Source organism: Pithys albifrons, chromosome 26, assembly GCF_047495875.1.
Source record: "Pithys albifrons albifrons isolate INPA30051 chromosome 26, PitAlb_v1, whole genome shotgun sequence".
In the NCBI taxonomy this organism is placed as follows: Eukaryota; Metazoa; Chordata; class Aves; order Passeriformes; family Thamnophilidae; genus Pithys; species Pithys albifrons.
Window position 1 is genome coordinate 4441493 of NC_092483.1, and position 13203 is coordinate 4454695.

Sequence of the window (13203 nt, forward strand, 5' to 3'; positions counted from 1 at the left end):
AGCATTTACAGTTTTGTAGATGTAGGATTTCAGGCTTCAGTATTAACTTGTTCTTTAAAAATCTGTGACTACACAAGCTATGTTTTGTTAGAGGTTGATATTTCAAAACCTCTACAGTGAAAGCAGAATTGTCTGAAAAATGTATTTTGTAATAATCACTGTTTCTTATGCCATCATATTTATGCCTGCTTAGAAAAATAATTGCAATATCTTATTATTTATTTCACTAAGTATGTAAATGACTGTAATACTAGTGTGCATTTATAGATTTTTTCTTGGAAAATTCTTTGGTTTATCCATACGGATTTTATATAATTTTGTCACTGCTAAAGCTTAATAGGAAAATTCTGGCTGAATTTCGTTGAGGACACCCTCAGAGCACTCTTTCCAGAAAATCTATCGAATAATCCTTTGAATGAGTTTCATTTAGAAACTACTCAGTTCACTTTAACTGTCTCTTAATTGCTTCAGCTGGATTTCAGAGCATCTTCTGAATAATAGTATAGGTTCAGGTTAAATTAGAGAAAGAATCTGACCTGGACAGGATTTTGGTTAAAATTGAGGTTGGACACTGCAAATGATTCTGAAATATTTGTTGTTAGCATTGATTTTGTTCCTTGTTTCCATACATCTTTTTCTTGGAGACAGGCAAGTTGTCAGTGAAATAGGTTGTCTGATCCAGGGTGCATGAACAGGAAATATCCAGGAAAAGAAATTAACTGAAACTTTGAATCCTAATGTTAACATGAGTGCTTGTTCCTAGTATTTCCTGTTGTTTTGTTTATAGAAATCAGAGAGATCTAGTAACTCTGAAGGTGGTAGGCATAGGAGCATAAATGGTAGATACCCTCTTTGAATTGGGACCTTGACTGTAAGGAAGTTACTGTCTAAAGGCTATAATGACTACACTGTTTATCTCTAGAGTCTGTTCTGTTGGAGGACATTCCCTGTCTGTGGCTGTAGTCATGAAGAGTACAGCTTACCTAAAATTTTAGAGGCAAAGTGCAAGTAGTTAGAGATAACTTCATAAAGATAATAATTGCAATCTAGTATGTGTCCAGTTATTATTTTGATAATTTGGGGGGAATTATGTCAGAGATTATCACCTTTTCATATTGTTAAGGGTAGCATTAGGTGGTGTTGATGTACATATGGGTAGTAAACACCATACTATTTGTTAGGTTAAATCACTTGGAAGGGAGAAATGTGAGGTGGAGTGTATTTGTACTGGTCATACCAACTTAAAAGACACTCTTACATGCTGAAGTTTATAGTCTGTTACACTACCTTAGATTACCATAGGTGTAACTCTTGTAGAAGTCAGTCCAGGTTGTGGTCGCCAATTTCTTGTTTAAAAGTCCTGCATATTTCAAATACGTTAAATAATATAGAAATAATAAATCATTATGACAAGGTCACTACTTTTTTTAATGTGTTGGAAATGGTATGGCATTATACATGATAAGCCTATTAGTAAGTGCCTTTGCATGGACATGTTTGATTTATTAAATATTTCTGAAGATTTTTCAGCTGCTGAACTTCACAGACACTTTGATGCCCCATCTGTGAGCTGTTTCAGTTCATCTCTTCAGCCTGAGAAAAATGCTCACCATTTTTGTTAAATCAAATCCTTCACTGCATGAGAGAAGCAAATGACTATATAAATGTCTATAACACAGATTTCTAGCTTTGATTATTATTTTAAAAAGATGCTATTTAGCAGCAAAAATTTTTGTTTTCTATTTTTTGTTTATTTTTAGTACTAATGCTGTCTTATTAACAGGTTAAACAGCAGTGACACTGATGGAGAGCCTATGTATATTCAGATGGTAACAGCACTAGTTCTGCAGCTTATTCAATGTGTGGTGCATTTGCCATCAACAGAAAAAGATTCTAATTCAGAGGAGGAATCAAACAAAAAAGTAAGTGCTTTTTAAAGAGCCTTAATATTTTCTTTGGTGCAGGAATGACTTTGTAGGTATAACATTTTATGATGGTGCTCCAGTAATTAAGCCTTTTAATTTTATGTCTACTGTAATTATTTGATGAACGAGAAATGCTGATCTGGAAATTATATTTCTGTGTATGCTAAAATATTAGAAAAACAAATCTTGTTATTTTTAGGTGGATCAAGATGTGCTTATGACTAACTCGTATGAAACAGCCATGAGAACAGCACAAAACTTCCTTTCTATTTTCCTTAAGAAGTAAGTACAGTTGTGTTCTTTAGTGTATTGATGAAACCAACTCCAAATAAAACCTGTCACGCCTTAAGACAAACAACCACTTCACAATGCTAAATGACTCCTAATAAAGTTACTTATAACAATATATGTTATAGATCTCTAAGAGAGCAACCTGTCTGGACAAAAACTTTTATGGAACAGAAATTCTGCAGAGTTTAAGGACACATTTAAGAATCTGTCTGATAATTTAAATAGGATGTTTTTATCAGGGGTCTTTTACTCGTCTGAAGCATGGAAGAGAAGGCTGAGTAAATACTTAAGTGATGAAACCAGATTATTTCAGTCATCAAAATGACAAATATATAAGAACCCTAAAATTACTTTAATTTGCATAAAGTTAGGAGCATCAATACCTCAACAGGGGAAAAACCCCATACCTGAATAACCAAAGGATTTGTAATAAAAAGTCCTGTGGTTTTTATCACGTTAATTTCTATTGTTAAGTCAAAAGGCTATTTATGAGCTATCTAGCCATCTCTCTGCATAATTCTGGTATAATTAAGGTTAAGGGTGCCACATACAGGTGAAACACTATCATGTATGTTATTTTGTAGGTTTTTTACATTCTGATTTTAACCATACTGGAACATAATACTAAGATGCCTTATCACTGTAAGATAAGTCAGGCCAGGTTTAAGGACACAACACCTCCTAAATACCCCACTCTAGGTTGAGCTTTACCATTTTACCTACTTTGTCCATCCAAGTTAATGTAGACTTTAACTCAAAATGATAAATAAAAAAATCTTAGGAACAAAATTCTACTATCCTGGATTAGCTGCTTTACTTGCAGTGCAACTTGCAGTCATACCTGTGTAAACTATTTGTCTATAAATGGAAAAAAACCATTTTTTCTGCTATTTCATTTTTTTAGAATTGCATAAAACTGGTTTTCTGTCTAAAAATAGGATTAATTCTGTTTGCATAAGAAGAAAAGCTTAAATGGCTCTTAAATTCACTTATAAAATGCATTTTAATTTAAACAGGTGTGGCAGTAAACAAGGGGAAGAAGATTACAGACCACTGTTTGAGAACTTCATTCAAGATCTTCTTTCCACAGTCAATAAACCAGAATGGCCAGCTGCAGAGTTGCTACTTAGCTTATTAGGAAGGCTATTGGTAAGGGATTCTTGTTTTTAACTATTGTATTAATTTATTTCTTATTACAAAGAAACTTGTTTATTTCAGCTCAAACTATTACAGTAATGCTTTCTGATTGCTGACACACACATGCAGCATGTAAGGATTTTCTAACATGTATCACTATTATATAATGCATAGAAAATAAAATTTAGGTCAGAAGATCATTGATATGGAAATTAATAAAGGTCATATGTATACAATTTTTCATGGAAGTCCGCTTCTAATATTCCATGATGTTTTCCACATTAAAAATGCCATTCTATAACATCTAATAAGTGCAGATATTCATAGAATCACAGAATATCCTGAGTTGGAAGGGACCCACAAGGATCATCAAGTCCAACTCCTGGCCCTGCACAGGACACCCCAACAATCCCACCATGTGCCTGAGAGCATTGTCCAAATGCTCTTTGAGCTCTGGTAGGTTTGGGGCGGTAAGTGTCCATACCCTTTCTGGAAGATTTATGGTGAGGAGATTAGAGCTTGTTTCACTTAGGAATGCTTTCCTGCTTAAGAAGAAGCACCTTTCTCAAAGATAATTTGGATGTTTTCTCCTCTTGCGATCCAGAGAAGACTTACAGTCTCTCTCTCTGGTATGAGGAAGAGGCCAGCAAAGATAAAAGCCTTGAAGAGAACAGGAGGCATGTCTTTCTCAGGCCTCGTGCTTTTTGCAGCACTGTTAGGTTTTTCCCTTATAAGTGTAGTGTTCTCAAATTTGGAATAAATATTCCTGAACTCCTTCCACTGCCTGGCATTTCAGGGATACCTGCGTGTTATCTTACTTCACAGGTACCATGATCATTGTCCTGGGGAGCCTGTTCAGTGCCCGACCACCCTCTGGGGGAAGAACCTTTTCCTGGTATCCAACCTAAACCTCCCCTGACACAACTTCATGCCATTCCCTCAGATCCTGTCACTGGTAATGAGAGTGAAGAGATCAGTGTCTGCCCCTCCACTGCCCTCTGTGAGGATGTTGAAGACCCCAATGAGGTCTCCCCTCAGTCTCTTCTCTAGGCTGAATAGACCAAGTGCCCTCAGCCCCTTCTCATAAGGCTTCCTCTCCAGAACCTTCACCATCCTCATGGCTCTCTTCATTTGTATTCATTGAGAATAAAGTCAGACTAATACCTGTAATTATTCATGACATCATAGAATGGTTTGGGTTGGAAGGGACCTTAAAGATCATCTAATTCCAACCCCCTGCCATAGACAGGGACACCTTCCACTAGACCAGGTTGCTCCAAGCCCCTCCAACCTGACCGTGGACACTTCCAGGGATGGGGCAGCCACAGCTTCTCTGGGCAACCTGTGCCAGGGCGTCACCATTCTCACAGGGAAGAATTCCTTCCTAATATTTAATCTAAACCTACTCTCTTTCAGCTTGAATCCATCCCTCCTTGTCCTGTCGCTCCATGCCATTGTAAAAAGTCCCTCTCCAGCTTCCTTGTAGGCTTCCTTCACGTACTGGAAAGTGCTCTAAGGTGTCCCCAGTGCCTTCTCTTCTCCAGGCTGAACAGCCCCAACTCTCTTAGTCTGTCTTCATAGGAGAGGGGCTCCAGCCCTCTCATCATCTTGATGACCTCCTCTGGACTCACTCTAACAGGTCAATGTCTCCTGTGCTGGAGACCCCAGAGCTGGACACAGTACTCCAGATGGGGTCTCACCAAAGCAGAGCAGAGGGGCAGAATCACTTCCTTTGCCCTGCTGGCCAGTCCTCTTTTGATGCAGCCCGGACACGGTTGGTTTCTGGGCTGTGAGCATACATGGCCAGGGCATGTCCAGCCTCTCATCCAGCAGCACCTCCAAATCCTTCTTGTCAGGGCTGCTCTCAGTCTGCTCATTCCCCATGCTGGACTGATACTGGGGCTTGCCCTGACCTAGGTGCAGCACCTTGCACTTGACCTTGTTGAACTTTATGAGGTCCACCCCTTAAGCCTGTCCAGGTCCCTCTGGAAGGTCCCATCCTTCAGGTGCGTCACTGCACTGCTCCATCTTGGTGTCATCGGCAAACTTGCTGAGGCTGCGCTTGATCCATTGATCTATGTCATTAATGAAGATATTAAATAACACTGGTCCCAATAGGGACTCCTAAGGGACACCATTGGTCACTGATGTCCATCAGGACTCTGAGCTGCTGACCACGACCCTCTGGATGCAACCATCCAACCACTTTCTTATCCATCTGTCAGTCCACTCATTGAATCCATCTCTCTACAATTTAGAGAGAAGGATGTTGTGAGGAACTATGTCAAAGGCTTTACAGAAGTCCAGATAAATTACATCTGCAGCCTTTCCCTTGTCCACTGATGGAGTCACTCCATCATAGAAGGCCACTGGGTTGGTCAGGCAGGACTTGACCCTGGTGAAGCCGTGCTGGCTGTCCCAAATCACCTCCCTGTTCTCCATGTGCCTCAGCAGAGGTTCCAGGAGGGTCTGTTCCACAATCTTCCCAGACACAGAGGTGAGGTTGACAGGGCAGTAGTTCCCAGGGTCCTCCTTTCTACCCCTTTTTAAAGAAGGGGACAACATTTCTCCTTTTCCAGTCACCTGGGATTTCACCTGACTGCCAGGACTTTTCAAATATCATGGAGAGTGGCTTGGCAACTCCATCAGCCAATTCCTTCAGGACTCTAAGATGCATCTCGACAGGTCCCATAGACTGATGTACATTCAGGTCTTCAGGTCACTCATGAGGTCATGAATGTGATCTTCACTTACAGTGGGAGGGATTTTGCTACCCCAGTCCCATACTTCTCTGGACTATTCCTTTAGCATAGAACCTGAAACAAGTTTGGTCTTTAAGTAAGTACATTTACTTATGGATCGAGACATTTTACAGAATGTTAATATTTTTGTTGCCATGTTTTTGAGAGTTGTTCTTCAGTAATACAATGCAATTAATACAGCAATTTGAGCTGTTTATTTGGAATTTTATGGTCCTGTTCCTGGTAAAATGTAGCTTTCTTTATACTTGTGTGAACAATGAGGAAGTTGTATTATGGTGCTATGCTATTGCAAAGGATATCTGCTCTACTAGATGTCCAGTTTATTTTATAAAAGTACATATTTTTAAAAAACTAACAGGCATATTTGTAGAAAGAAAGACCAAATAAAGGAAAAAACATTAATGTAAAGAAAGGAGTGTATCTGTGATGTAATAGTAAATTACATAATTTTATGCAGCATGGAAGTTAGCTGGAATTTTAATAAGGTCAAGCAATGTCTTGTGAGAAGAATCTCAGTTGCATAAATAAATAATTTTTATAACAATTTATTCTTCTTTTCTTAGGTTCACCAGTTCAGTAACAAATCTACAGAAATGGCATTAAGAGTTGCATCACTTGACTATCTTGGAACTGTAGCTGCAAGACTCAGGAAAGATGCAGTCACTAGCAAAATGGATCAAGGTTCTATAGCCAGAATACTCAAACAGGTGTGTGAAAGATCCCATGCCGGTTGGATTGAGATTTATCTATTTAAAAGCTTAAACTTTTTAAAGATGTGTGAAAAACTGGTGTTGTGGAGAATGAGTTTACGTTGTTGTTCAGATTTCTGAATCAAATTATCTTTATTGATAATTTAGATGAGGGGATTAAGTCCACCATTAGCAAATTTGCAGATGACACTAAGATGGGGGGGGGTGTCGATCAGCACGAAGGCAGGAGGGCTCTGCAGAGGGACCTGGACAGAGTGGAGAGTTGGGCTGACTCCAACTGGATGAGGTTCAACAAGGCCAAGTGCCAGGTCCTGCACTTTGGTCACAACAACCCCATGCAGCACTACAGGCTGGGGACAGAGTGGCTGGAGAGCAGCCAGGCAGAAAAGGACCTGGGAGTCTGGGTTGACAGGAAGCTCAACATGAGCCAGCAGTGTGCCCAGGTGGCCAAGAAGGCCAAGGGGATCCTGGCCTGTATCAGGAACAGTGTGGCCAGCAGGACCAGGGAAGTGATCCTTCCCCTGTACTCAGCGCTGGTGAGGCCACACCTCGAGTATTGTGTCCAGTTCTGGGCCCCTCAGTTCAGGAAAGATATTGAGGTGCTGGAGCAGGTCCAGAGAAGAGCAACAAGGCTGGTGAAGGGACTTGAACACAAGTCCTATGAGGAAAGGCTAAAGGAGCTGGTGTTGTTTAGCCTGGAGGAGGCTCAGGGGAGACCTCATCACTTTCTAGAACTCCCTGAAAGGCAGTTGTAGCCAGGTGGGGGTTGGTGTCTTCTCCCAGGCAACTATCAGTAAGACAAGAGGGCATGGTCTTAGGCTCTGCCAGGGGAGGTTTAGGTTGGATATTAGGAAGAAATTCTTTACAGAGAGGGTGATCAGGCATTGGAATGGCCTGCCTAGGAAAGTTGTGGATTCTCCATCCCTGGAGGTTTTTAAGATGAGACTGGATGTGGCACTTAGTGCCATGATCTAGTAACCACAGTGGTAGTGGATCAAGGATTGAACTTGATGATCTCAGAGGTCTTTTCCAACCTAGCTGATTCTATGATATATACTCAGTTTATAAGTATTCATGTCTTTCTCCCACCAACTCCCTTCTGATCTTTTTAAGTGGTTAATTAAAATGGTAAAATCAGTTTTCTGGTGACAAAATAAAGGAAATAATGGAGTGACAGTTGGATTATACCTTAAGAGGCCTTAGAATATATATGTATGTGTATGTATGTGCATTTGCTATTGCCAAATGGTAATTGAGCTTATGGCACTGTGTCAGGGTGGGTTCAAAGAGATGCTGGAAAGTGAGACAGAGTTCCACTGAGAGTTTAACAAAACAGTATCTTTATTACCAGAAGTGGCTAAGTAAACAGGAACTTGAGAAAGAGAGAGAAGACCAAAAAAATAAGCCCAACGTGTAAACACCCCCACTCACCCAGGGATTATTCACATAGGTTGTCTTACCAACCCAGAACGCTTAGACTCCCCAAAGGCAGAGGCAGCATTCTCTAGACACTGTCTGGCTCACAGCATTAATGGGCATCCCCGTTACCAGGAAACGTTGTCCTTCATGTGAAGCAAGCAAGCCCAAGAGCATGGGCCACCTGCTCTTTTATTCAGTCTGCAAGTGACGTCTGCCTGGGCAGGTATGGCCAGTACCATCCAGGCAGAGGCCTCTGGCTCTACCCTCTTGTTATGTAAGGAAACTCCTGTGCATATGTGTGGGCATTGGAATTCCCCTTGGGCATGCGTATTATCACTTGGGGGTCATCAGCAAATGGGTCTGGGGGCATCCTTCATCTCCCTCATCCTCACTTTCTCCTTCAAATGTCCTCTAAATGCTGTCAGCCAATCAGAGAGACCAAATTAATTTTAGTTTATACAAACTCTGTCTTCAAGGACAAAGCCTTCACTTTATCAGCTCTTGTTTTCTAGAACTTGGCAGGAAAAGAATAAGCTGTCCACAGGTGGCTGGACAAAAACACAGACCAAAAATATCAACATCTCAATCCCAGATACAGGAACTCATACACAGACTTTTCAGAGTTAGACTGTTAGGCCTGTAAGGTTAGTTTTTATGTGATGGAGCTGGTATTGGGGGGCTGTGTGTGTAGGGGTGCTGGGGTTTGTTTTGGGGGGGGGGGGGGCAGTTACTGGACTTGCATATATCTTTCATTAGAGAATACATATCTGCATTTCTGTTAATGCTGCTTATCAATGTTTCCAAATCTGCAAGAGTGGCGGCAATTAATGAAGCAGTATATGCATTTGGGCTCTTTATAGTACAATAAGAAAATCTTGGATCTTATGTGACCTTTCACATTTCTTATGGATGTTATGTATTACTTTCTGAACTACTAATTGTTCTCAGCATGATTAGATCTAAAGTTGAGTAGTCATATCAAGTTTGTTTCCCTTTCAGTTACCTGAAAAGATTCCAGATCTATTATATGTATATTATAATGGCTGTTACAGATTTATTTTGAAGGAAAATCTTGTGCAATTTACAGGCATTCAAATAAAGAATCAAAATTCATCTACTTGTTTAGGAGACTGATATTTCCTATAACTTTTGTCAATTAGAATATTGTACTATGTATAGTGTCAAATCTTTATGTTCATGGCTTAGTATAATTTATACCTGTATGTGCTAAGGGGTTATAATTCTCCTCCGTTGGCAGTGATTTTGACATTTGTACATTAGACTTCATTAGGGAAATATTTTAGAATAATCCTTTTCTCTTTCCTTACCTCCAGAAGTTATATAGTAGTATCAAAAGATATTCTAAAAAGATACATACCTGAGTGGTGACCTGAATTTTTATATTTGTTTTGTGTTTTTTGCAGGATCAGGCAGTAACTCGACATTGGCATCTGCAGAAAATAAAATAGATGTGGGCAATTGAGTGCTAAAAGCTTTTTTTCAGTTACTCAGGAAGCTTAACATCAATGATGGCAGATAGTATATTGTGGAAAGTGTATACTATACAGTACCATCAGTCAGGGTAGACAGCGTATTGTTTATAAGTGATTTGCAACATAAGAACAAATAACTACTTGAAAATGCATACATGACACCTAAGCTTCACTTTGTTGCTCAAAAGACAAGAAAATAAGATGCATTGGTAGACATATTCAGTTTAGTCATCTGAAATATCTTTAATTAATCTTTTCATTCAGAAATGAACTTTTATCTTGTGCTGGTTTAAAGGCAAACCAGCAGGAGAAATTAACCCAACTCAAAAGGAGATTACAAGTCAGAGTTACAATTTACCAAAAAGATTACAATAAATACAATGATACAGAGAAAAAAAGGGGTTTAACCCACAAAAACCAGATGTATAACCCAGCACTCTGGGACATGAACAGAATGGTGTGTTCGTTAGCCCCTGTGCTGAACGCCATGGTGTCCCTGAGTACAAAGTATAAGGAAAGGAAAACCTCTTGGTGATGATGATGGTTGCTGTTAATCTTTTTTAGACTCTGGAGCCACAGTCTAATTTGTTTTAGTCTCTATAAAGTTTAGAATTAATTGATTAAAAAATTGTTAATTGTATTGATAATTGCAAAACATTAACTTCAGTGTATTTTATATGAGGACATGCAAATTTTCAGATAATAATCACCACTGTGCAGTATTCTATTTTATAAATATCTTTCTATTTCCAATAGGTTTCAGGAGGAGAAGATGAAATACAACAGCTTCAGAAGGCTTTGCTAGATTATCTGGATGAGAACACAGAAACTGATGCATCATTAGTGGTAAATTTCAGCTTTCTGATGTCAAGTTTATAGAAAAATAATTTCAGTACGTGTACTGAATAAAATGATTTTTGGTCATGCATATTAGGGATTCAATTAAATTGTCACCTTAACATATACTCTTGATTATGTTTTCCCAAAATATGGTTGATGCATTGGACTCAATTTCATAAATCTGTTAATTTCACTCTTCTACATTTGTTGTTTTTGTTTTCTGTGTATCCTGCTGTATTTCTCCAGTTTTCTCGGAAGTTTTATATAGCTCAGTGGTTCCGTGATACAACTATGGAGACAGAGAAAGCAATTAAATCTCAGAAGGATGAGGATTCATCTGAAGGAACTCATCATGCAAAAGATGTTGAGACCACAGGGCAAATCATGCATAGAGCGGAAAGTCGCAAAACATTTCTTCGCAGCATCATTAAAACTGCCCCATCTCAGTTCAGTACATTAAAGTACGTGTGAGCACCACTGATTTCTTTATTAACCATGCATTTGATATTTTTAATCATTTTTTTATAAACATGTCCTAATTAAAACATTGGATTTGTTGTAGGATGAATTCTGATACTGTGGACTATGAAGATGCATGTTTGATTGTTCGCTACTTGGCCTCTATGAGGCCATTTGCCCAGAGCTTTGATATTTATTTGACACAGGTAAACTGTGCTGGAAGTCTTAGTACAGTGAAATGTAATCGGTTTCTGATTCCAAACACTTTTGTGGTAGTGTGCCATACCTGTTCATTGTTGAGCATGGTTATTTAACAGGCCATGATAACACCATGTGCTTTCATATTCTGTATTGATGACATAAGTGCTTATATTTCTTTTTCTTGCATGCATTTCACATGTCATATTGCGCATATTTTATTTTTCCATGAATGTATGTGGCAAAATCAATATCTTAGATGTGTTCAGTAAAAGGATAATTGCAAAATGTTGAAATCTCTTTTACAGTTTCTGTAACATGCATGCTCATTTGGTAATATTAACTTATTAAACTTTTCTTATTTTGAACATACAAGCCAGCTTGGCTGCTTGCTCGCAGTGCATGTTACTGTCACTTTGGAAGCTGTTGTTTAACCAGTGTGGTTTCTTTCCTTTTTTGGGGAGAAGAGCACTAACATGTTGTCATGGCGACATGTTTGAACTCCAGTACTGGTTTGGTTTAGTTTAGGTTGTGTTACTTATACTGATCTGCATATAGAGCCATTCCTAAAATTATAGTGCCCAAATCCATGTCTTCTGTTGAAAGAACCATGATGAAAGCCACAACCAAATGGCAAAAGTAGAGTTTACAATGTAGGGACTTCTTATTTTAATTAAATCATTTGCATGTTTTTCTGCTGCATTTTTGCCTGTTAAACAGTTTGCTACCTTTCCAAAGCAAATGAATCATTGTTTTTGTTCTCTTATTAGATTCTGCGCGTACTTGGTGAAAATGCAATTGCTGTTCGAACAAAAGCCATGAAGTGTCTGTCTGAGGTTGTTGCTGTAGACCCCAGTATTCTAGCCAGGGTAAAAAAGTCTGAAATATCCATCATGCACATGCATTCTTCTGTCACGCTTAAAAGAAATCTTTATTTCTTATTTTGGATCTGTGTTTTATTTGTTCTTTTAGCTGGATATGCAACGAGGTGTTCATGGACGGTTAATGGATAACTCCACTAGTGTACGAGAAGCAGCTGTGGAACTGCTTGGACGATTTGTGCTCTGTCGTCCTCAGCTTGCTGAGCAGTATTATGACATGCTGATCGAAAGAATATTGGTACTGTGACTTCTAATAACTATGATAAGTGTCATTGGAAAATTTGGTTTCAACTGAGTTTATATGTTTAATAATATGGAATGATGATTCAAAGAGTAAAGAATATCTTATTATTTTAATGGGGAGCATGGTGCTTTTAAGACTAACCTTGTAAAATGCATTGCTTGTTTTCAGTGAGGCTTTTTTACATTGTCATGGTTTAACCCCAGCCAGTCACCCAGCCCCTCACAGCTGCTTGCTCACTCCCCTACCAGCAGGAGAGCAGGGCCCCATCACACATAATGGTGACTTGGGAAGACAAACATCATCACCCCAAACATTCCTCCTTCTTCCCCCTACTTTATATACTGAGCATGATGTTATATGGTGTGAAATATCTCTTGGGTCAGTTGGGGTCACCCATCCTGGCTCTGTCCCCTCCCAACCTCCCACACACCCCCATCCCCCTCCCCAGTGGGGCCATAGGAGGAGCAGAAAAGGCCTTGGCTCTGTGTAAGCCCTGCTGAGCAATAACAAAAACATCTCTGTATTATCAACCCTATGTTCAGCACAAACCCAAACAGTGCCCCACAGCAGCCACTCGTTTGCTGTAGTTACACGATAAAACAAGTTTGTAGTGTTTTGGAGGTGTGCATATGAGCATGCATAAATATGTTCATTCCTGGCATTAAGATTAAGCATGTTTTGAATAAAGAAATAGGAAATTAAGCTACTCATCCTTCTCCTTAGACAAAGCCTAGAAAAATGGAAAATATTTGCTGCACATATCATCCATAAACTTTATCCAAAGGCTTTTGAAGTATTACAGTCCAGAACTACAAAAGGTCTTGTGTGTTCTTCAAATATTAAT

General features: G+C 39.2%; 1 protein-coding gene across 2 annotated transcripts in view; it reads left to right on the forward strand.

The window, feature by feature from the left end:
* LOC139683003 (nipped-B-like protein) overlaps positions 1-13203 on the forward strand; it is a 184061-nt gene that overhangs the window by 140790 nt on the left and 30068 nt on the right. For both annotated transcript variants that reach the window (XM_071577702.1, XM_071577703.1), the window contains 9 exons: positions 1784-1922; positions 2125-2207; positions 3233-3365; positions 6679-6822; positions 10494-10583; positions 10824-11038; positions 11140-11242; positions 12005-12103; positions 12207-12353. In XM_071577702.1, the coding sequence (XP_071433803.1) occupies positions 1784-1922; positions 2125-2207; positions 3233-3365; positions 6679-6822; positions 10494-10583; positions 10824-11038; positions 11140-11242; positions 12005-12103; positions 12207-12353 (1153 nt within the window). The remainder of the gene's footprint in view (positions 1-1783; positions 1923-2124; positions 2208-3232; positions 3366-6678; positions 6823-10493; positions 10584-10823; positions 11039-11139; positions 11243-12004; positions 12104-12206; positions 12354-13203) is intronic.